Genomic DNA, 24,396 nt, shown 5'->3' with positions numbered 1-24,396 from the left:
AAAATTGGGGGCCAAAAAATCATTTTTGTGGAAAAAAATGATTTTTTATTTTCACAGCTCTGCGTAATAAACTTCTGTGAAGCACTTGGGGGTTCAAAGTGCTCACCACACATCTAGAGAAGTTCCTTGGGGGGTCTAGTTTCCAAAATGGGGTCACTTGTGGGGGGTTTCTACTGTTTAGGAACATCAAGGGCTCTGCAAATGCAACACGATGCCCGCAGACCATTCCATCAATGTCTGCATTCCAAAATGGCACTACTTCCCTTTCAAGCCCCGATATGTGCCCAAACAGTGGTTTCCCCCCACATTTGAGGTACTAGGCTACTCAGCACAAATTGGACAACTTTTGAGGAACTTTTGATGTCCAATTTTTCCTATTACCTTTGTGAAAATGAAAAATTGCAGGCTAAAATATCATTTTTGTGGAAAAAAAATGATTTTTTATTTTCACAGCTCTGCGCTATAAACTTTAATGAAACACTTGGGGGTTCAAAGTTATCACAACACATCTAGATAAGTTCCTTGGAGGGTCTAGTTTCCAAAATGGGGTCTCTTGTGGGGGAGCTCCAATGTTTAGGCACACAGGGGCTCTCCATACAAAACATAGTGTCCTCTAACGATTGGAGCAAATTTTCCATTCAAAAAGTCAAATGGCGCTCCTTCCCCTCCGAGCCCTGCCATGCGCAAAAACAGTGGTTTATGACCACATATGAGGTGTCGGTGTACTCAGAAGAAATTGCCCAAAAAATTTAAGGATCCATTTTACCCTGTTGCCCATGTAAAAATGAAAAAATGATGCTTGTTCTGTAAAAAAAGTAAAATAAAAAACCAACAATATACATACCTCTCCGCCATTCAGTCAGGTCCCCCGCTGCAATCCATCACAAGGAGTTAACTAATTTACAACGGGGACCGGTGCTAACGCTACCGGCCCCACTGTAAATCACTGCAGAATGAATTAAATCATGTCTGCGTAGGCACCCCGGCTGATCGGAGATGAACTGATTAGTGTGGGAAAGTTTCTGAACTTTTTCCCACGCTGTCAGTTTACCTCCTGTCAGCCGGGGACTCCGTGCAGCCTCAGTGACATCAGCGGTAGTCAGTGAGGCTGCGCGGAGTCCACACCTGACCTGATGTGAACTCAGGAGCGTGACAAAAAGTTCAGAAACTTTCCCACGCTTATTAGTTCATCTCCGGTCAGCCGGGGCGCCTGCGCAGACGTGATTTAATTCTTTCTGCAGTGGTTTACAGCATTAGCACTTGTCCCCATTGTAAATTAGTTAGCCCCTTGTGATGGATTGCAGCAGGGGACCTGACTGAACGGCGGAGAGGTATGTATATTGTTGTTTTTTTATTTATTTTTTTTTACAGAACAAGGGCTTTTTTTGGATTAGCAGAATAATAAATGTGGTCAAAAACGTTGTGTATTTATTTCATTATAATAATTTTTAATTGTGTGTGCTTTTTTTAACCCTTTACTATTCTAGGGTTAAAAATGGATAGGTCTCTTATTGACACCTCTACATTATTAACCTGGCTTAATGTCACCTTTCAATAGCAAGGTGACATTAACCCATTATTATTAACCCATTAGCCACCGCTAAAGGCAATGGGAATATAGAGGCTAAGTGCCAGAAAAGGTGCATCTTATGGATGCGCCTTTCTTGGGGTGTCTGGGGGCAGATTTTTTAGCCAAGGGGGGGCAAAAACAATGGTCCCTCTCTAGGCTATTAATATCTGCCCTCACTCACTGGCTTTCCCTCTCTGGCAGAGAAATTACCGCAGGAGCCCATGCAATTTTTTCAATAAATTAACCCCTTAATTTAATACCTACTTGTTCCAAATTTTACACACATACCCTAATCTAATTATTAGTCAAAGACATATAAAAAACTAAATAAAATGAAATGGTTTACTGTATGTATGTAAACCATGTGTCATTTCATGTCGGGTATTGTAATGATTTTACAGAAGCCGACAATTGATTTAGCGGCTATTCTGCTATGTAGAACTCTATGAAATATAAATATGTGTGTGTCTCAATGACGTGTGTATAGATGTATATATATATTCATTCTGTGTATATATCTATTCTTTCTATTCTTTATTAAACATGACAGTGTGATTTTACTGTATCGCAAAATGAATTGCCGGCTTTAGTTAAAGGACAGAGGTGCCTATTTCTCGCAAGTCACACGTCTGGTCCGTGTGTAATCCGTAGTTTTCTCGCCCCCATAGACTTGCATTGGCATATTCATGAAGAAATACGCTGACAATTGCAGCATGCTGCAATTTTCTCGGCCCGTAAAATACGTCCGAGAAAAATATCGGCTGATGGGAGCTGCATCATAGATTAACATTGGTCCGAGTGCAATGCGTTGCTTTTGCGCTTCGCACTCGTTCATATTTTTCTCTAGTGTGACTCCGGCCTTAGAGAGAGAATTTGTCCAACAGTTCCTGTGTTTTCTGTGAGAGAGCCGCTGGCATGCCCTTTGGTAGGGCTTATCTCCCAGGGAACAAAACGATCAACATTTGGCAATCCAACGTACTGAATCTTTTTCTTCCCTTGACATCAAGTCTCATGGCAGAGTTTGCAGGCCCACATACACATAACACTGTTGCCTGTTGGCCAACTTTAGTCTAAGGCTGGAGTCACACTAAACGATAAAAAAATCGGTCCAATTTTGACGGACCGAAATCGCACAAAGGTTTCTTCACCAGGGATCCGTCTGTCAGCCGAATTTCATGTGATGATGCGATTTTACTCGCATCTAAGCATCCTTTGACATCCGTCTGGCGAGATTTTCTCGCAGGCTAGCAAAATGGACATATAATGGAGCCCAATGATAGGTTTTCCAACACAAACGAAAGAATAGATCTAGACACATGTGTGTATATATATATATATATACACTCACTGGCCACTTTATTAGGTACACCTGTCCAACTGTGTGTTAAGACTTAATTTCTAATCAGCCAATCACATGGCGGCAACTCAGTGCATTTAGGCATGTAGACATGGTCAAGACAATCTCCTGCAGTTCAAACCGAGCATCAGTATGGGGAAGAAAGGTGATTTGAGTGCCTTTGAACGTGGCATGATTGTTGGTGCCAGAAGGGCTGGTCTGAGTATTTCAGAAACTGCTGATCTACTGGGATTTTCACGCACAACCATCTCTAGGGTTTACAGAGAATGGTCCGAAAAAGAAAAAAAATCCAGTGAGCGGCAGTTCTGTGGCCGGAAATGCCTTGTTGATGCCAGAGGTCAGAGGAGAATGGGCATACTGGTTCGAGCTGATAGAAAGGCAACAGTGACTCAAATTGCCACCCGTTACAACCAAGGTAGGCAGAAGAGCATCTCTGAACGCACAGTGCGTCGAACTTTGAGGCAGATGGGCTACAGCAGCAGAAGACCACACTGGGTACCACTCCTCTCAGCTAAGAACAGGAAACTGAGGCTACAATTTGCACAAGCTCATCGAAATTGGACAGTAGAAGATTGGAAAAACGTTGCCTGGTCTGATGAGTCTCGATTTCTGCTGCGACATTCGGATGGTAGGGTCAGAATTTGGCGTAAACAACATGAAAGCATGGATCCATCCAGCCTTGTATCAACGGTTCAGGCTGGTGGTGGTGGTGTCATGGTGTGGGGAATTTTTTCTTGGCACTCTTTGGGCCCCTTGGTACCAATTGAGCATCGTTGCAACGCCACAGCCTACCTGAGTATTGTTGCTGACCATGTCCATCCCTTTATGACCACAATGTACCCAACATCTGATGGCTACTTTCAGCAGGATAATGCGCCATGTCATAAAGCTCGAATCATCTCAGATTGGTTTCTTGAACATGACAATGAGTTCACTGTACTCAAATGGCCTCCTCAGTCACCAGATCTCAATCCAATAGAGCATCTTTGGGATGTGGTGGAACGGGAGATTCGCATCAGGGATGTGCAGCCGACAAATCTGCGCCAACTGTGTGATGCCATCATGTCAATATGGTCCAAAATCTCTGAGGAATGCTTCCAGCACCTTGTTGAATCTCTGCCACGAAGAATTGAGGCAGTTCTGAAGGCAAAAGGGGGTCCAACCCGTTACTAGCATGGTGTACCTAATAAAGTGGCCAGTGAGTGTATATACATGTCATATAGACACATTTAAATATATATTTCTAATTCATACAGTTCTTCGTAGCAGTATTGCAGCTGAAACATTTGCCGGCTTTTGGAAAATCATTCTCCTACCCGACATGAAATGACACATGGTTTACATACAGTTAACCATTTCATTTCATGTTTTTTTATAGATGTCTATCACTAGTAATTAGATGAGGGTTTGTGGGTTAAATTTTGGAGTTGTAGGGGTTAATTTAAGGGGTTAATTCGTTGTATAAAATTGCGGGGACTCCCACTGACGTCACTGAGGCTGCAGGGAGTCCCCGTAATTTTTAACAACGAATTAACCCCTTAAATTAACCCCTACAACTCCAAAATTTAACCCACAAACCCTCATCTAATTACTAGTGATAGACATCTAAAAAAAAACATGAAATGAAATGGTTATCTGTATGTAAACCATGTGTCATTTCATTTCGGGTAGGAGAATGATTTTCCAAAAGCCGGCAAATGTTTCAGCGGCTATACTGCTATGAAGAACTGTATGAATTAGAAATATATATTTAAATGTGTCTATATGACATGTGTATATATATATATATATATATATATATGTGTCTAGATCTATTCTTTCGTTTCGTTATTTAGCCGGTCAGTGTGATTTTACTGTATTGTAAAAAGAATTGCCGGCTTTTGGTAAAGGACACCGGGTGCGATTTTATCGCAAGTCACACATCTGGTCCGTTTGTCATCTGATTTTTTCTCGCCCCCATAGACTTGCATTGGCGAGTCCGATTCGAAAATCGGTGACAATCGCAGCATGCTGCGATTGTCTCGGTCCGAGGAATGGATCCGACAAAAAACCGCATGATGGGAGCAGCACCATAGAATAACATTGGGACGAATGCAATGCGATTTTTTATCACATTGCATTCGTCCGATTTAATCGCTAGTGTGACTCCAGCCCAATGGGTATTTTAGCTTTTATCTTGATTCAGTCTAAAACTTACCTCCTCATAGAAGCTGATAAAATTAGTGACAGGACTGATCCCACAATAAACCCATGCTGATGCTAGATTAAAAGGTTTTTTTCATTGAGACTCTCTAGCATAGCATCTCTTTAGAAAACCTTCTGGGCTCATTTTATGATACATTTATGAATGGTAGCATCACTGTTGGAAACCTTAAAGAGCTTGGCCACTTTATCTTTTTTAGCAAATGTGTTAAGAACTGGATTGTATAATTGTCATGTTTGTGCCAAATTCTGCTGGGACCTCTGGTAAATTTGAGATTAGAAGATCGCGGCAATTAGCGGAACACAGGTCCTGTTTAAAATCCTCACTGTCATTCATGAGTTAACAAGTTTCTTTTGGCATGGAAGGGGTTTAGAGTTCCTCGTGATCTATTGGCTGCGTTGCTTATTGGAAGTTTGGAACTATAGTCTTCCATTATATACTGTATATATACTTGTGACTGGCTTCTCTCCATGCGAGCAATAGAATCTTCATTCTGTTCTTAGCTGCAATGGAGAAGGTGTTCCTGGAGTGTCGCTCTTGTCTTCTTGAGATTGCTGCATGCGCTTTGTTGTGAATACTTCTTGCTTCCCCTTGTTGGCGTTCCTTCGTGTTGCTTTCCTGTCCAGTTACTGTGCGCCTATCTTCACTTTATATTTTATCCTGTGTGCCTGTCGTTTTATTGTGCCTTGGTTTGCCCCTGTCTGTCCAGCTGGTGTTACCCCTTTTAAACCCCTTCCCTCACTGGAGTGAGGGTGGAAGCTGCATAGGATTTCATAGCAGCACAGAGAGGTACGAGAACCAGGCATCTCCACCATCAGGTGTAACCCTGCGGTTAGGGATAGACTATGGCTTTCCTAGATTAGGGACAGTGTAGGGTCCTTATTACCCAGCATCCCTACAGTCACAGTGTGACAATAGTTCTTACTAATATTTAAAAAAGAGCTTTCATTTTCTTTGGCATGTATAGTTTATTGTTAATGAATTAGAGAGGGGTTTTGTGTGCCTTGTGTATACCTGTCCTGGTTGATTTTCCATTTGTCATCTTTCCTTTTACTTCTGATATGGAACCCATAATGCAGACTACAGTACATTTTCCATGAAGCATCTGGCTTTTTAGAAATGACGAAGTCTCATTAATGGATCTTACTTTTATCTAATGGCAGTCAGTGCCACATAACTGCTTTCCCTGATCTCTATTAATGATCTATATTACAGATACGTATGCTCAGCATATCCAATGTGATGCAGCTTCAGCCTGTCTCACCTACTGTATCAGTGGTCTCTTATATGTAGTAAAAATAACATTGGCAGATTAATACCAGGAGGGATGTGATAGGTGATGTCATACTGACTTCCTGTTTATGCACAGAGGCATGTACTGGACCAGTTGTCAGACCAGAGATCACATGACCCATCCAGCTGTAATAAAGGGAGACAAAATGAAAACAATAATTTTCGCAATAAATTTGGTATTGCCATAATTGTGCTGACCCATTAAATAAAAGTAGTACATTATATAATCACCCACCCCTAACAAAATATTGAAATTAACTGACAAATTACAGTACAGCTGTCGATGGAAACAGGTTTGGGTCGTAAAATAAATTGATAAGAATGTGGGACAAAAGGAAAAAAATGCTTGGCTCAGGAGGCCCCATGTAGATTGGCTTTAAAACGTTAAATGCTAAAACTAACACTGTTAAAAATACTGAAACCTCTCCTTTATCTGATCACAGAGCTTGTCGTCTGAGGTCATTCTGGACCATGGAATTACTCCCGACTTTCTGGAGATTCTGTATGATTCAAATTGCTCCAGTGGTAATGATTCTGTAGATCAACTTAGAGGGGCTTGCAGCAATGTGAGGATCAATGAAGAGGTAAGTGAAGCACAATGCACAAGAGCACAGCTTAAATAGTAAGAAATACCGGCCTCTTTTGTACTATATTTTGTGCCTATATACATGCAGCACATTATGAAGAATATCAGCATAAAACTATAATCTGAAATATTTATTATTTAATTAGTTACTTAATTATAAGGTTTTAGATGCATTTGAGTTATAATGATGCAACTGCTCCCCAGTGACAGCAAAATATTACAGATATTAATAAGTTATATATTCCCTTTTAATACAGTCACATTTTTAATGTTAGTGTCCCGCAAACTATACCGTAAATGACTGGGATTTTGGGAAGAGTCGTAATTCTTACAGGCATCGCAACGCAATCCTTGGCCAACGGCTCTTCCGACCTGAGCATGACAGCTGCATAGAAATATATGCTGTCACAGTCAGTTCGGGAAAGCCGCCTTCCAGTCCAAGCATTGTGTTGCGATCCCTGTCCGATTTATATGATTGTCTGACTCTTCCCTTAAACTAATTTACATTAAAAATGTAGATTATTGGGAATTTGAGACATTGCTATTAGTATTTTTTTTGCAGTTTTGGACTTGTATGTTGGTGATTATAAGAGTGTGTGCACGTGTGGGGAAGGTGACTTGATGGACAGACGTGACTGGCAGTAGGAGGGGACAGTTTGTACAGGGGAGACAGAGATTGACAGGATAGAAGGGCGACAGCTAGGAAAGGCAGGATTGAAGGGTGTAGTATTGGAAAGTGACCACAAGATGGCAGGGGAGAGTAGTGTAAGACTGAACAACAGCTTATGGCTCAGATAGGCTTAGTCATGGGGGGCGGGGAGATAGGAGCTCGGGTGGGAAATTCCCCTGTGAGAGAGGGGATAAATAGAAGAAGGCGGGGCTCGAGATGAGACTAGTCCCAGGAGGAGCTCAGAGGAAGACAGAGAAGAGCTTGGCCAGGGGACAGACAGAGAAGAGACAGTCAGGGTGGTGTGTTGTGAGTTCATTTTCCCCTACGTCACTGAGGCCTGGTGAACTCCCTATTCTAGTGAAGGAAGGTAGTGAGCCTGATTATCAGACACCTGGGACTGATGAGGACGATTGGCTGAGTGGAGCCGCTGACTGGATTTAAGGCAGCCTACGCCCTTTCTGCCCTGCGGGTGATTTCTCTGTGGACTCTTGGACTCCAGTCTGATTCCTGCTCTCCTAAAGCTAAGTTTTCTGTTTTGCCTTTTTGCATCTAAGATTTGTTTTGGTTTTTCTTGCTTTTTGGATTCTGCCACTCCCTGCTGGAGTGTGCAGTGTTCCGTGAGCTCTGTCTTCTGAATGTACCTGAGTGCTGATTTAGTTTTTGAAGCTTAGTTGCTTCAGGGCCATTTTTATATCAGCTTGTTGGCTTTTGTCTCTGATAGGGTTTTGACAGATTGCAGACAGCAGCCTTCCTATCCGTTCCTATCTAGTTAGTTTTTGGGCCCATTCTTTGCTCAGCCTGTCTTTCTGTCTGTGTAAGTGTTTTCATCTTGCTTCACCGTCATTATATGTGGGGGGCTGCCTATTGCTTTGGGGTCTGCTCTGGGGCAGTTAGATTTCCCCTTTCCTTCTTTAGGCCTATGTATCTCTCCGGCTGTGATCGAGGGGTCTAGGTCATCGTAGGAACCCCCCACGGCTACTGCTAGTTGTGTTGATAGGTTCAGGGGTCTGCAATCTGATAGTTGACAACTTCTCTGGTTTTCAGGACTTAGCTAGCATTTCTGGTTTTTGCCTCCTACGGTGACTCGATCATAACAGAATCACCCGCCTAACCGCAGATCCTGGGGTACTCAATAGCAGGAAAGAATTGTGTTTAAAAAAAAAAAAGTGTATATTCTTTCCTCTATATCTCTGAGGCCGTAGGGGGAATATTTTTTTCTCTCAATGGAGATAAAGCAAGTGTCTGATCGTGTGGAACAGCTCGCTGCTGAAGTGCGAGGAATTTCCGCCTATCTTGCTCGTTCACATGCTGTTGAACCAAAGATCCCCACACCTGATGTATTTTTTGGGGATCGATCTAAATTTTTGAGTTTCAAAAATAATTGTAAATTATTTTTTGCTTTGAAGCCTAAATCGTCAGGGAGTCCCGCGCAGCAGGTTAAAATTGTCATCTCTTTGCTGCACGGCGATCCCCAGGATTGGGCGTTTTCTTTGAAACCAGATGACCCTATTCTGACTAATGTGAACGCATTTTTTCAAGCCTTGGGGTTGCTGTACGACGAACCTAATGCTATTGATCAGGCTGAAAAGACCCTGTTAGCATTGAACCAGGGTCGAGAATCTGCAGAGTTGTACTGTCAAAAGTTCCCGAAAGTGGGCGGTCCTTACTACCTGGAATGATAGTTCCTTGGCTGCTCTCTTTCGGAAGGGTTTGTCAGAAGCCGTAAAAGATACTATGGTGGGATTTCCTGTTCCCTCTGGTCTGGACGATTCTATGTCTTTAGCCATTCAGGTTGATCGGCGTTTACGTGAACGCAGGATTACACGAGAGGTGTTGCCACCGGTTGAACAGACGTCTGAACCTATGCAATGCGATAGAGTTTTGTCTAAGGCGCAACGTCAGGAATTCAGAAGGCGTAATAAGCTGTGTTTTTTCTGTGGAGATGCCTCACATGTTATTTCTGTTTGTCCTAAACGTGAGAAACGCTTTACACACACGTTTTCTGTTGGTGGGGTTCAGCCTAAGTTTCTTTTGGCGATTACTCTGATCTGTTCCCTGTCCACATTTTCCGCCAAGGCTTTTGTGGATTCGGGAGCAGCGCTAAACCTAATGGACTTGGATTTTGCTAAATGTTGTGGATTTCCGTTGACACCTCTGCAGACGCCTATCCCTTTGAGGGGGATTGATGCTACCCCTCTGGCAAAAAATAAACCTCAGTTTTGGACCCAGTTGGTCATGCGGGTCGCCCCAGACCACCAAGAAAATTGCAGATTTTTGGTGTTGCATGGTCTGCATGATGCCGTTGTTCTGGGGTTTCCCTGGTTGCAGATTCATAATCCAGTTTTGGATTGGAAGTCTGTGTCTGTGGTGAGTTGGGGTTGCCGGTGTACCTTTAGTGAGGCTCCGGTTTTTTCCACCTCTCCTCAGTCGCATGAGGTGCCTGACTATTTGGCGGACTACTATGATGTATTTAGTGAGAATGAGTCTGCGTCCTTGCCTCCTCATAGGAGTTATGACTGTACAATTGAACTAAACCCGGGGTGTAAGTTTCCTAAGGGTCGGCTCTTCAATTTATCTGTACCCGAGCACGAAGCCATGCGGTCCTATATTAAGGAGGCGTTGGAGAAGGGTCATATTAGACCATCCTCTTCACCCTTAGGTGCCGGTTTTTTTTTTTGTGGCCAAGAAGGATGGTTCTTTAAGGCCTTGTATTGATTATCGTGCCCTCAATAAAATTACTATTAAATATCAGTATCCGTTACCCCTGATTTCGGATCTATTCTCTAGAGTCAGAGGTGCTTGCTGGTTTACCAAGCTTGACCTCAGGGGGGCGTATAATCTTATCCGCATTAAGCAGGGGGATGAATGGAAGACGGTGTTTAATACTCCGGAGGGACATTTTGAGTACCTGGTGATGCCTTTTGGGATCACTAATGCCCCTTCTGTCTTCCAGTGCTTCATGAACGATATTTTCCGAGACTTTGTCGATAAATTTTTTATTATCTATCTGGATGATATTTTGATCTTCTCCAAGGATTGGGATTCTCATGTGGAACATGTTCGGACTGTGTTCCGGATCTTGAGAGAGAATTCTCTGTATGTCAAAGGATCAAAATGCCTTTTTGGAGTACAGAGAATTTCTTTTTTGGGATTTATTTTGTCTCCGTCAACTATTGAAATGTACCTGGCCAAGGTACAGGCCATTTATGATTGGGTTCAGCCCACTTCTTTGAAGGCCCTCCAGAAGTTTTTGGGTTTTGCTAATTTTTATTGGAAATTTATAGCAAAATTTTCTAGTATTGCCAAACCATTGACTGACCTGACCAGGAAGGGTGCGGATGTGTTGAATTGGTCTCCGGAGGCGGTTGCTTCCTTTCAGGAGCTGAAGCGTAGATTTACCTCCGCCCCGGTTCTGCGGCAACCTGATGTCTCACTCCCGTTCCAGGTAGAGGTGGATGCTTCTGAGATTGGTGCAGGAGCGGTGTTGTCCCAAAAGGATCCGGTAACATCTAAAATGAATCCCTGTGCTTTCTTTTCCCGTAAGATCTCTTCATCTGAACGTAACTATGATGTGGGGAATCGGGAACTGTTGGCCATGAAATGGGCATTTGAGGAGTGGAGACATTGGTTGTAGGGAGCTAAGCATCAAGTCGTGGTCCTCACTGACCACAAGAATTTGATTTACCTAGAGTCGGCTAAACGCTTGAACCCTAGACAGGCTAGGTGGGCCTTGTTTTTTACACGTTTTGATTTTGTGGTCTCTTTCCTTCCTGGAACTAAGAATGTCAAGGCAGACACCCTCTCTAGGAGTTTCTTTGCTGATTCTCCTGTGGTGACCAAGCCTGCCACCATCTTAGGCGAAGGGGTAGTTCTTTCTGCCATCTCGCCCGATTTGAGACTTGCTCTGCAAGAGTTCCAGGAGGACAAACCTGAGCGTTGCCCCAGTGGAAAGTTGTATGTTCCTGACCAGTGGAAGAAGAGAGTGATGTCTGAAGTTCATTGCTCTGCATTGGCTGGTCATCCAGGTATTTTTGGTACTAGAGATCTGGTGAGTCGCTCTTTTTGGTGGCCCACCTTGTCTCATGATGTCAGGAATTTTGTGCAGTCCTGTGGGACTTGCTCCCGGTCTAAATCTTGTTCTCGCTCTAGTGGGTTGTTGATGCCTTTGCCGGTCCCCAGGAGGCCATGGACCCATATTTCAATGGATTTCATCTCTGATATGCCGGTCTCTCAAAGAATGACTGTTATTTGGGTGATTTGTGATAGGTTCTCTAAGATGGTTCATCTTGTACCACTCCCTAAGTTGCCATCTTCCTCTGAGTTGGTGCCTCTGTTTGTGCAACAGGTGGTTCGCTTGCACGGGATTCCTGAGAACATTGTATCTGACAGAGGAGTTCAATTTGTGTCTAAATTTTGGAGGACGTTCTGTTCCAAGTTGGGAATTCAGTTGTCCTTCTCCTCTGCTTTTCACCCTCAGACCAATGGGCAGACAGAGAGAACAAACCAGACCATGGAGTCGTTTTTGAGATGTTTTATTTCCGCTGATCAGGATGATTGGGTTTCATTTTTGCCCTTGGCCGAATTTGCTTTAAATAACACTGGTCAACAGCATTTTTGGTGCCAAAGATATTTCATCGAATTTAGGGTATTTTTGGGGTGCTGATTCTGAATATGTCATCAGTTTTGCCAGATTGGCTCAAGTTTTTGAGATTTTTGGTATCTTATTTATAGCACTTGTTGGTAAATGCGACGCATCATCTCATTAATTTCTTTGGATTAGTACTTGAACTGAGCAGTTCTCAATATAGTTTTGTGTTAATTAGTGTTCTAAAAGTTTGTTCATAGCTTGATTTTTGCACTAACTTTATGTTGTTGTCTGTTTTCCAGTGAAAAGCATGAACTCATCATGAAGAAGTTGTCTTAACGATCCAGACTCATTCTGTTACATTTGTGGTGAATATACACTGCCAAAACATAGAAGAAACATAACACACTTCGTAAAAAAAGTGTATTTTGCCTATTTTGGGGTTATGCTTGGGGACCAAGACAAGTTTTGGGCACCACACATAGTGTGCAAAGCATGTATCGAATTATTACGAAAATGGAGCAAAGGACAAAGAAAAAGCTTCAAATTTGGTGTTCCAATGGTGTGGAGAGAGCCAAAAAATCATCATGATGACTGTTATTTATGGTAAACACAGGTACAGGCACATCTTCACAATGAGGGACAGGCCTTCTTGCAGATTCCATGTTACTCCCATTTTCGTTTCTTATGCTTATTGAATCCTTGCACTTGCACTGCACAGAAATAACAGTCATCATGATGATTTTTTGGCTCTCTCCACACCATTGGAACACCAAATTTGAAGCTTTTTCTTTGTCCTTTGCTCCATTTTCGTAATAATTCGATACATGCTTTGCACACTATGTGTGGTGCCCAAAACTTGTCTTGGTCCCCAAGCATAACCCCAAAATAGGCAAAATACACTTTTTTTACGAAGTGTGTTATGTTTCTTCTATGTTTTGGCAGTGTATATTCACCACAAATGTAACAGAATGAGTCTGGATCGTTAAGACAACTTCTTCATGATGAGTTCATGCTTTTCACTGGAAAACAGACAACAACATAAAGTTAGTGCAAAAATCAAGCTATGAACAAACTTTTAGAACACTAATTAACACAAAACTATATTGAGAACTGCTCAGTTCAAGTACTAATCCAAAGAAATTAATGAGATGATGCGTCGCATTTACCAACAAGTGCTATAAATAAGATACCAAAAATCTCAAAAACTTGAGCCAATCTGGCAAAACTGATGACATATTCAGAATCAGCACCCCAAAAATACCCCAAATTCATTAAAATATTTTGGACACCAGAAAAAAAATTTTTTTTCGTTGACCTGTGTAATAGAGCTAGTTCTGCCACTTTGATGTCACCTTTTTTTTGTAACTTTGGTTTTCACCCTCGATTTTCTTCAGGGCAGGTGGAGCCTTCTGCCTGCCCAGGTGTTGACACTGTGGTGGAGAGAATGCACCAGATCTGGGACCAAGTGGTGGATAAGTTATCTCTCTCCCAGGAAAAGGCCCAGCGGTTTTCCAATCGACATAGGACCATTGGTCCCCAGTTTAAGATTGGTGATATGGTGTGGTTATCATCAAAAAATATTGCTATGAAGGTGGCTTCTCCTAAGTTTAAGCCTAGATTTATTGGACCTTACAAGATTTTGGAGATTATTAATCCGGTCTCTTTTCGTTTGGCTCTTCCACATTTAAGATCCATAATGTGTTCCATAAGTCCTTGTTGAAGAGGTTTGTTGAGCCAGTTGTGCCTGAGGTGGCACCTCCGGACCCTGTGTTGGTTGAAGGTAACTTGGAATATGAGGTAGAGAAAATTCTGGATTCCCGTCTGGCTAGACGGAGACTCCAGTATTTGGTTAAGTGGAAGGGTTATGGTCAGGAGGATAATTCCTGGGTCTCTGCCTCTGATATTCATGCCAAAAGATTGGTGCGTGCCTTTCATCGGGCTCACCCTGATCGCCCTGGTAGCGTTGTTGAGGGTTCGGTGACCCCTCCTCAAGGGGGGGGTACTGTTGTGAGTTCATTTTCCCCTACGTCACTGAGGCCTGGTGAACTCCCTATTCTAGTGAAGGAAGGTAGTGAGCCTGATTATCAGACACCTGGGACTGATGAGGACGATTGGCTGAGTGGAGTCACTGACTGGATTTAAGGCAGCCTACGCCCTTTCTGCCCTGCGGGTGATTTCTCTGTGGACTCTTGGACTCCAGTCTGATTCCTGCTCTCCTAAAGCTAAGTTTTCTGTTTTGCCTTTTTGCATCTAAGATTTGTTTTGGTTTTTCTTGCTTTTTGGATTCTGCCACTCCCTGCTGGAGTGTGCAGTGTTCCGTGAGCTCTGTCTTCTGAATGTACCTGAGTGCTGATTTAGTTTTTGAAGCTTAGTTGCTTCAGGGCCATTTTTATATCAGCTTGTTGGCTTTTGTCTCTGATAGGGTTTTGGCAGATTGCAGACAGCAGCCTTCCTATCCGTTCCTATCTAGGTAGTTTTTGGGCCCCTTCTTTGCTCAGCCTGTCTTTCTGTCTGTGTAAGTGTTTTCATCTTGCTTCACCGTCATTATATGTGGGGGGCTGCCTATTGCTTTGGGGTCTGCACTGGGGCAGTTAGATTTCCCCTTTCCTTCTTTAGGCCTATGTATCTCTCCGGCTGTGATCGAGGGGTCTAGGTCATCGTAGGAACCCCCCACGGCTACTGCTAGTTGTGTTGATAGGTTCAGGGGTCTGCAATCTGATAGTTGACAACTTCTCTGGTTTTCAGGACTTAGCTAGCATTTCTGGTTTTTGCCTCCTACGGTGACTCGATCATAACAGTGGTGGCCCTGACCCGACGGACCGCAGGACAGGCGAGGTGACGTACCACAGGATAAGTGAGGCCCCGGGGGTACCGACTGGACGACGACCTCGGACAGATGAAGCGCTGGGGATAGATTGGTCTAGGACAGCCCCAAGTGAAAGATCCGCGAGGTGCGTTACTGCGACTAGAACGGAGGTACAGGTACCTGGGCCTGGAGACAGTGTGAAGAAGCTGCGGTGCGTGTTTGGTGGTCGTCAGGAGGACGACGAAATAAACCTGGAACTGTTACAACTGGATTCCGTCTCATCTGTGCCTCGTCTGGTAAGCAGTGATCCACCCCCCAAGCCCGGCCCCTACCACATTTTGGTGTAGTCGCCAGGATCGCCGCTGCTAATATGACACCTTCCGCGGCAGGCCTGCGTCTGGAGAAGCTAGAAGGACTTGGACTGCCCTCCTGTGGATTACAAATACCTGTGGATTATAAATTGGGGACGTTGTTCCGGATCATCGCTGCCATCAGAGGATCCGAAGCGGCACCAGATTCCGTCCAATATGTCGGTGGTACTCCAGAGCTGGGAAGAGTCCCGTGCATTTGCAGTCATTTTGGACGGACTGGGGCCCCCTCCAACGTACCCCTGGGGGGAGCGGTGTGTGTCTGGAGGCCGCCGCCCCCCCATACTGGACTCGGGCAACTGGGTGGAGAAGTCGTCCACCGTCCCACCCAGGAGCGGAAGTGGCCAGGGAGAGAAGGCTGGCTGCGGCTGCTTGGCGCCATTCGATTGTTAGCCACCGGATGGGATGCGATGCTACAGTTGCCGTGGCCTCGGACGCCTGGAGTGGAGATGGCATCGGGAGATCGAGTCTCACTGGGAGACCTGTTATGAGTTCATTTTCTCCTTCACCTCTGATGTCTGATGAACTCCCTCTGCTGGTGAAAGGAGGTAGTGAAATTGATCTGGATGGGAAGAACCTGTTGTCTGAACAGGTGGAGTGTGATTGGACATCCGGAATTTCTGAGTGGATATAAGGCAGCCGACGCCCTACAGGGTTGCTGGTGATCCTTTCTGCTCTGAGCTCTGGCATCCAGTTTAGTTCCTGTCTACTAAAAGCTAAGTTTTTGCTCTGCTATTTTTCCATGAGATTTTGTCTGTTTACTTAGTGTTTGTGTTCAGCCTGCCCTGGTTGGGACGGGCTGAACTCCATTTTTGTCTCTGATCAGTTGATCTCTTTGCTCTGTCTTCAGAATATACCTGAGTGCTGATATAGTGATTTTGAAGTCTAGTGACTTCAGGGCCTTTTTTATCAGATGTGTTGGACATTATTTTTGGCAGGGTTTTTTGTGTGATTGCAGCCAGCATATTTTCTGTCCTTTACTATCTAGTTAGTTGGGCCCCATCATTTGCTCAGCATGTCTTTCTGTCTGTGTTTGTGTTTTCATCTGTTTTTCACTGACAATACATGTTGGGGGCTGTCTATTGCTTTGGGGTCTGCTCTGGGGCAGTTTAGATTTCCCTTTTCTTTCTTTAGGCTTATTTAGCTCTCCGGCTGTGACGAGGGGTCTAGGGCACCGTATGAACCCCCACGGCTACTGTTAGTTGTGGTGAATAGGATCAGGGGTCTGCAATCCGCTAGCTACCAACCTCTCCGGTTTTCTGGACTTAGCTTGTGTTTTTGTTTTTCCCTCCTCCGGTGACTCATTCATAACAGAGACCTGTTTCTTGGAGTCACAGACAGTCATCCGAACCCCGGGCGGAGAGGAGGAGCGACTGCGGGCACCGCGGGAGCGGCCGCCGAAGACAACACCGGGGAGCCTCCCCGCGGGATCCCCGAGCCTGGAGGCTAGCCCTGCTGGACGGCGGGGTGAAGAACGGAGGCTGCGGGAGGAGCCACGGGATGACGTGTCGGAGGCCGCGGCGCCGGGGAAGGTGAGAGTTCACCCGGCCCCGCCAGCGGCTCCGCAAGCGGCCCCCACCACTCGGCCGCAGAGCGCGGCCTCCCGTGATCCTGGAAGCCAGGCCGCGGAGGGCTCTGTGGCCTCCGCCAGGCTGATCAATGCCCCTGCTCCTGTCCTCGAGTCACCCCGCCCGGCGGTGCCATGTCTGGTGTCGCCGGCGTGGAACCATCATGTCCCCGAACCACCCCGCCCGGCAGCGCCACAACCGGTGTCGCCGGTGTGGAGCCAGCCCGCGGCCAATGCTGCTGCGTTCCACCTGTCAGCGGCGGCCCCGTCTTTGAAGCCGGCCGCTACTCCGGCCCCGTCTGCAACTCTGGTTGCGGCCTGCCCCGCAGCCGCATCTGCGACACCACCGGAGTTGGCCGCGGCCTGCTTGTCAGGCTCTGCGGCCTATCTGCCATGAACCACGGATGCCCCTAACCGCCGCCCGGCCCCAGCGGCTGCTGGGCCGCCAACATCTACGGCCGCCTCTGCCCCACTCTCAACCCTGGCTGTGTCCCGCCCACCGGACTCCGGGGCCTACACCGGACCCTCCGTTTGGGTCGCGGAGGTTATCCGGAAGAAAAAGGCCAGGGAGCAGGAGGTCTGGAACCTGCTCCATGAGAAGGGAGGCTGGCATGATCTATGGGACGGCTCATATATACTAACTTGGCTAAAGGATACAGGTTCATCCGAGACCTCGCAACCGGCCAAAAGGTGTATATTAACATGACTTCCATCCGTCACGGCCGGGCTTTGCGAGAGGGGGAGTTGGTGTCATACTACAAGGAATACTGTCCCCGCGGCTACTACGCGGTAGCCGTAATCGCTGAACCCGAAGCTCATGAGCCCCCATAGAAAGGACCCCTAAAGACACTCCCTGCATCCTGGGAGCTCCACGGCTGTGGGGCCCCTTGCTACCGGCCACCAGGAGATGGCTTGGACTATCGGGATTTCGCTGCACCGTTGTACAGACCACGAGGACAGTGTTCATCCAGGTTGAAAGAAAATGTTTTTTTATATGGCTAAGTTTGTTTTTCCTCACATAGCGGGGATATGTAAAAGGGAGTACTAACGTTAAAGGGAGGGGGAGTCTTTACTTTAAAGATGCTGTACGGAGGGTATTATGACAAAGAATGTTAACGTGTTTTGAAAAAAAGAGAAAAAAATAAAAAGAGGACACAAGGGGTTACTCCAGTTGAGTAACTCCTCATGTTATTAAAGTAAGAATAACTGTATGTTAAGAGTTGATTTAGTGGATAATATGTTAAAAAAAAATGTGTGTAACAGGTTCCGGGTACGAGGTAGAGGTGACGAATATGCCGACCATGACTCTTTTAAGTGGAAGGCGAAGAAACGAGGAGCATTGAGCCAGACAGTGGTTCGCCAGTCAGGTCCCCAACACCACGGACACCCCAAAAGGACGAGCGGGCGTCGATGACCTGGTAGGCGAAAGGCCTCGGTCATGGCGTTCCAGACAACTGAAGGTAGCGGAAGGGGAGAGCAGTGGGAGGTTCATGCCGTAGAGTAGTGCGGGTGGACCTCGCCAACCCGAAAGAAGTTGTCACGTGGCGTGCACGCTGGCGAGTAGCGGTAGGCTGCTCGGAGCATAGTGCTCCCGGTTTAGTTCGGCCCCCATGGGTGGCGAGTGCAGCCAACGACCAGTCCGACAACAGACTGTGGGTAAGATTCAGAATGACGTAGCTAGGATGATTGACGGGACGACAATGGACAAAGGGAGGGGGAGTGTGGGGAAGGTGACTTGACAGACAGACGTGACTGGCAGTAGGAGGGGACAGTTTGTACAGGGGAGACAGATATTGACAGGATAGAAGGGCTACAGCTAGAAAAGGCAGAATAGAAGGGTGTAGTGTTATGAATGAGTCACCGTAGGAGGCAAAAACAGAAATGCTAGCTAAGTCCAGAAAACCAGAGAAGTTGGCAGCTACCGGATTGCAGACCCCTGAACCTATCAACAACAACTAGCAGTAGCCGTGGGGGATTCCTACGATGCCCTAGACCCCTCGATCACAGCCGGAGAACTGCCTAGCCTAAAGACAGAAAGGGAAATCTAATCTGCCCCAGAGCAGACCCCAAAGCATTAGGCAGCCCCCAACATATAATGATGGTGAAGCAAGAAGAAAAAACACTAACACAGATAGAAAGATAGACTGAGCAAATGATGGGGCCCAAGCTAACTAGACAGGACAGGATAGGAAAGCTGCTGTCTGCAATCCGCGAAAAACCCTATGAAAATAAGAGCCAACAGACTGACAGGGAAAAAGGCCCTGAAGACGCTAGGCTTCAAAAAGACTATGTCAGTACTCAGGCATTTTCTGAAGACAGAGCAACCGACAAAAAGGAATTCAACTCACCCCAGCAGGGAATGGCAGAATCCAGAAAAGCAAGGCAAACTAAAACCAAAACACAAATGCAAAAAGGCAAAGCAGAAAACTTAGCTTTTGAGGAGCAGGAATCAGACTGGTCTCCTAGAATTCCACAGAGAAATCACCAGTGAGGAGGAAGGGCGTCGGCTGCCTTATATCCAGTCAGAGATCCCCGTCGCCCAGTCATCCTCTCCCAGCTCAGGTGCTTGGTAATCAGCCTCACTACCTTCCTTCACCAGAAGAGGGCGTTCATCAGACCTCAATGGTGAAGGGGAAAATGAACTCATAACAGTGTAGTATTGGAAAGTAACCACAAGATGGCAGGGGAGAGTAGTGTAGGACTGAACAACAGCTTATGGCTCAGATACGCTTAGTCATGGGGGGCAGGGAGATAGGAGCCCGGGTGGGAAATTCCCCTGTGAGAGGGGATAAATAGAAGAAGGCGGGGCTCGAGATGAGACTAGTCCCAGGAGGAGCTAGGAGGAAGACATAGAAGAGAGAAGAGCTCGGCCAGGGGACAGACAGAGAAGAGACCGTCAGGGGGGTGGCCCTGACCCGAAGGACCGCAGGACAGGCGAGGTGACGTACCACAGGACAAGTGAGGCCCCGGGGGTACCGACTGGACGACGACCTCGGACAGGTGAAGCGCTGGGGATAGATTGGTCTAGGACAGCCCCCAGTGAAAGATCCGCGAGGTGCGTTACTGCGACTGGAGCGGAGGTACAGGTACCCGGGCCTGGAGACAGTGTGAAGAAGCTGCGGTGCGTGTTTGGTGGTCGTCAGGAGGACGACGAAATAAACCTGGAACTGTTACAACTGGATTCCGTCTCTGTCTTGTCTGTGCCTCGTCTGGTAAGCAGTGGTCCACCCCCCAAGCCCGGCCCCTACCACACACACATACCGTCTTTTAGACACTGATGTACCTGCATCATTTTTTAAGCAGAAGAAGCTTCAGAAAAATGTTGCCAGTGTTTTCACTGAAGTGCCTTTTTCTGATGCGTTTTTTGGATGTCTTTCATGGCAGCTTTTCCGTCGGAGACGTTATTTTTCCATTCTATATATAAAATAGTGTCGGCTTCCAAACAGAAGCCTCCAGAAGTGTGGATGGGTCACCTTTTTAGCCCCTTCATGGATTAAAAGAAGTGACAACTAGTGATGAGTGAGTGTGCTTGGGTAAGGTGATATCCGAGCATAGAAATAAGTCCAGCTCACCGAAATAGACATCCTTAGATGTTGGGAGCATAGGAAACGCTGTGTCAAGGCATAGAGCAATCACAAAACAGAACAAAGTCCAGCTCAACGAACTTGTGAACAAACGTCTTTATTCACCAAAAATGCTCAGCAAGGGGTAAACAGCATCAGCGTTGTAAGTTACATGATTTGCGATATCGAGGATGTCGATGGCGTCGATGTTGCATATCATGTAACTTACAACGCTGATGTTGTTTTACCCTCTGCTGACCACTTTTGGTGAATAAAGAAAGAAGTTTGTTCACAAGTTCATTGAGCTGGACTCTCTTCTGTTTTGTTATCCGAGCATGCTCAAGCGCTAATCAAGCATCTTAGCATGCTTGAAAACTATGCTTGAGTCCCCACAGATGCATGTCTTGCGACTGTTCGACAGCCGCAACATATGCAAGGACTGCCTGCATGGAATATGGCTACATGGAACATATATACCGTTTGTGAGGTAGCGCTGTCATTCAAGTAGGGGATACTCGCTCAGCAGCCACAAAATCAGATCCAGCACAGATTTTCCATAAAATCATAACAGTCCATGTGGTTTATTAGGCATCATAAACCCACAGCAGTAACATAAACTTGACTTAATCAGCATAGCGTCCATGACAGAGTTCAGCTCTGTAATCCCTGTGGTCACACAGGTTATGCACACACAGGCTCTTCAGCCTCAGTTATGTCACCCGTCAGGGTTCACTCATGGTTCCTTCTCCATGCTGCAGACGTCCATTCCCTCCAGGGAATTCCCTGGCACGTGCAGCCATTTAACACAGCGTTCCCTGCTGTCAGAAGGCAGCCCCCATCTCTCTCTCAGACAGGGCCTTCCACACTGGACCAACCAGGTCCCAGCATTCACCCCGTGTGACCTACCCTGGCCACCTTATATGGTCCGTAGCCACGCCCACTGGGTAACATGTCTATGACCTCATCACAGGTCCTTCACACACACATATACACTTTACAATAGCGTTATTAAACACACCCCTTGGGAGGGTTTGTAGGTAACTAGTCCCTAACACCTTGAACCAGCACCTCAGCAGTATCACTGCTGATTAACACACACATAAATCTCCATCTCAAGGCCACCCACCTTGAGCTACATAACGGTCATTCAGTATCTTGCCATTCATCCACTCTCCTGGGACATCCATACAGCGCCCCCTAGTGGACACAGTGGTCACTACACCACACGTTGTATCAAAGTCCTGACCTTAATCCGATTGCGATGATGTGGCATGACCTTAAAAAGTTGGTTGATGCTCGGAAACCCTCCAATGTGGCTGAATTACAACAATTCTGCAAAGATGAGTGGGCCAAAATTCCATTGCAAAAGACTCATTGCCAGATATTGCAAATGCTTGATTGCAGTTGTTGCTGCTAAGGGTGATCCAACCATTAATTATTGGGTAAACACTTTTTCAAACAGGGCCCTGCATGTTTGGATTTCTTTTTCCCTTGATAATAAAGACCTTAATTTAAAAAAAAAATGCATTTTGTGATTACTTGTGTTATCTTTTGCATGTTTGTCACATTTAAGTGTGACAAACAAGCAAAATAATAGGAAATCAGGAAAAGGGCAAACAACTGTGTGTCTGTGTATGTATATGTGTATATATATACTGCTCAAAAAAATAAAGGGAACACTAAACAATAAAATGTATTGTTTAGTGTTCCCTTTATTTTTTTGAGCAGTATATATACAGTATATGTATATATATCTCAAGCAAGTCGTTTTGCTATTGCTGTGCATACGTTCATTCTTGTTTACTTTTTAGTGCTTTTTCAGGCGGGTTACACATGGAATCCACCTGAAAAAGATGCCATTTGCAAATATCTTTAGTTTATTTTTTCATACAGAGAAATATTGCCCAAAGTTTAGTATAGAATAGTACATTTTGTGAAAGCAAATACATGTTGGTTTCAATAAGCACAAAGTCTTATTTTTTGCTTTAACTTTGAAAAATATAAAGAATCAAAATCAAAGCATTTTTTTCACCTTTGCACAATTTACCAAAAACAGCACAAAGCAAAACCAAATCTTATCAAATGAAATAATCAGCCTTGTGTGCCATAGCACAACACAATAATTATTTTGGTTCTCCAACAAAAAAAATAAAAATATTATAAATGTTGATGTCACCAGTGAACATTTCACAACACAAACTGCATGTAACAAGGCTGTTATGCTTACTTTAAAATTCCATATTATTTCAAGTTTGATTTTACTGTTAACATTTGCAAATTTTTGTTTCTGTCTCACAATTTCTATGTCTTTTAGATAACATTTAAAGTAAAAGTAACTGCAAAAAGATGCCTTCCAAATCAAAGTTTTTCAATCCGTGCCCTGGGATTTACAGACTCTGTGATTGTGAATGTGAGAACGGCATGTGACTGTAAGTGTGATGATGGCGCTGATCCTAAAGCATGCAACTCTAAAGGAAAGATTGTTTGTGGAGTCTGCAGGTAAAAAATAAAGTACATTCATTCACCAACAGAAAATTATATTAGAGGGAACCTGTCATAAACTCTAACATCCTTACCCCAAATTATTTATAGAGTGCTATACAGTGGCATGTACTGTTATTGTGGACAGATAAGCAAGTTGAAGATGAAATGATCTCTAAAAAGGGCTAAAGTTAACCCCTCAATGCCCAAGCCATTTTGTAGGTTAAAGACCAGGCCTTAATTTTGAAATCAGACCACTGTCACTTTATGTGGTTATAACTCTGGAACGCTTCAATGGATCCCGCTGATTCTGTTTTTTCATGACATATTGTACTTCATGTTAGTGGTAAAATTTATTCGATATGACTTGCGTTTATTTATGAAAAAAATGGAAATATGGCGAAAATTTTTAAAATTTTGCAATTTTCAAACTTTTAATTTTTATGCCCTTAAATCAGAGAGATATGTCACAAAAATAGTTAATAAATAACATTTCCCACATGTCTACTTTACATCAGCACAATTTTGGAACCAAAATATTTTTTTGTTAGGAAGTTATAAGGGTTAGAAGTTGACCAGCGGTTTCTCATTTTTCCAACAAAATTTACAAAACCATTTTTTTTAGGAACCACCTAACATTTGACGTGAGTTTGGGGGGTCAATATAACAGAAAATACCCAAAAGTGACACCATTCTAAAAACTGCACCCCTCAAGGTGTTCAAAACCACATTCAAGAAGTTTATTAACCTTTTAGGTACTTCAAAAGAATTGAAGCAATGTGGAAGGAAAAAATGAACATTTAACTTTTTCCCCAAATTTTTTATTTGGACACAATTTTTTTTATTTTGTCAAGGGTTTCAGGAGAAAATGAACCACAATATTTGTTGTGCAATTTCTCCTGAGTACACCGATACCTCATGTGTGGAGGAAGACCAATCTTTAGGTGCACGGCAGAGCTCAGAAGGGAAGGAGCATCATTTAGGATTTTGAATGTCAAACTGGCTGAAATCGAGAGCGGATGCCATGTCGCGTTTGGAGAGCCCCTGATGTACCTAAACAGTGGAAACCCCCCATAAGTGACCCCATTTTGGAAACTAGACCCCCCAAGGAACTTATCTAAATGTGTGCTGAGCATTTTGAACCCCCAAGGGCTTCACAGAAGGTTATAACGTAGAGCCGTAAAATTAAAAAATCATATTTTTTCCACAAAAATGATCTTTTCACCCCCAATTTTTATTTTCCCAAGGGTAACAGGACCCCAAAAGTTATTATGCAATTTTTCCTGAGTACGCTGATACCCCATAAGTGGGGGTAAATTACTATTTGGGTGCAGAGCTCAGAAG

At 44.7% G+C, this 24,396-nt stretch overlaps 1 protein-coding gene across 3 annotated transcripts in view; it reads left to right on the top strand.

The window, feature by feature from the left end:
- The window catches only part of ITGB2 (integrin subunit beta 2), a 192,872-nt gene that overhangs the window by 145,423 nt on the left and 23,053 nt on the right, over positions 1–24,396 (top strand). For all 3 annotated transcript variants that reach the window (XM_073551574.1, XM_073551575.1, XM_073551573.1), the window contains exons 10-11: positions 6,867–7,007; positions 22,886–23,070. In XM_073551574.1, coding sequence (XP_073407675.1) covers positions 6,867–7,007; positions 22,886–23,070 — 326 coding nt within the window. The remainder of the gene's footprint in view (positions 1–6,866; positions 7,008–22,885; positions 23,071–24,396) is intronic.

The sequence above is a fragment of the Dendrobates tinctorius genome, unplaced genomic scaffold (assembly GCF_039654945.1).
Source record: "Dendrobates tinctorius isolate UK_male_01 unplaced genomic scaffold, ASM3965494v1 ptg000177l, whole genome shotgun sequence".
Classification (NCBI taxonomy): Eukaryota; Metazoa; Chordata; class Amphibia; order Anura; family Dendrobatidae; genus Dendrobates; species Dendrobates tinctorius.
The sequence above is the reverse complement of the archived record's forward strand: the minus strand, read 5'-3'. Positions and strand labels throughout refer to the sequence as shown.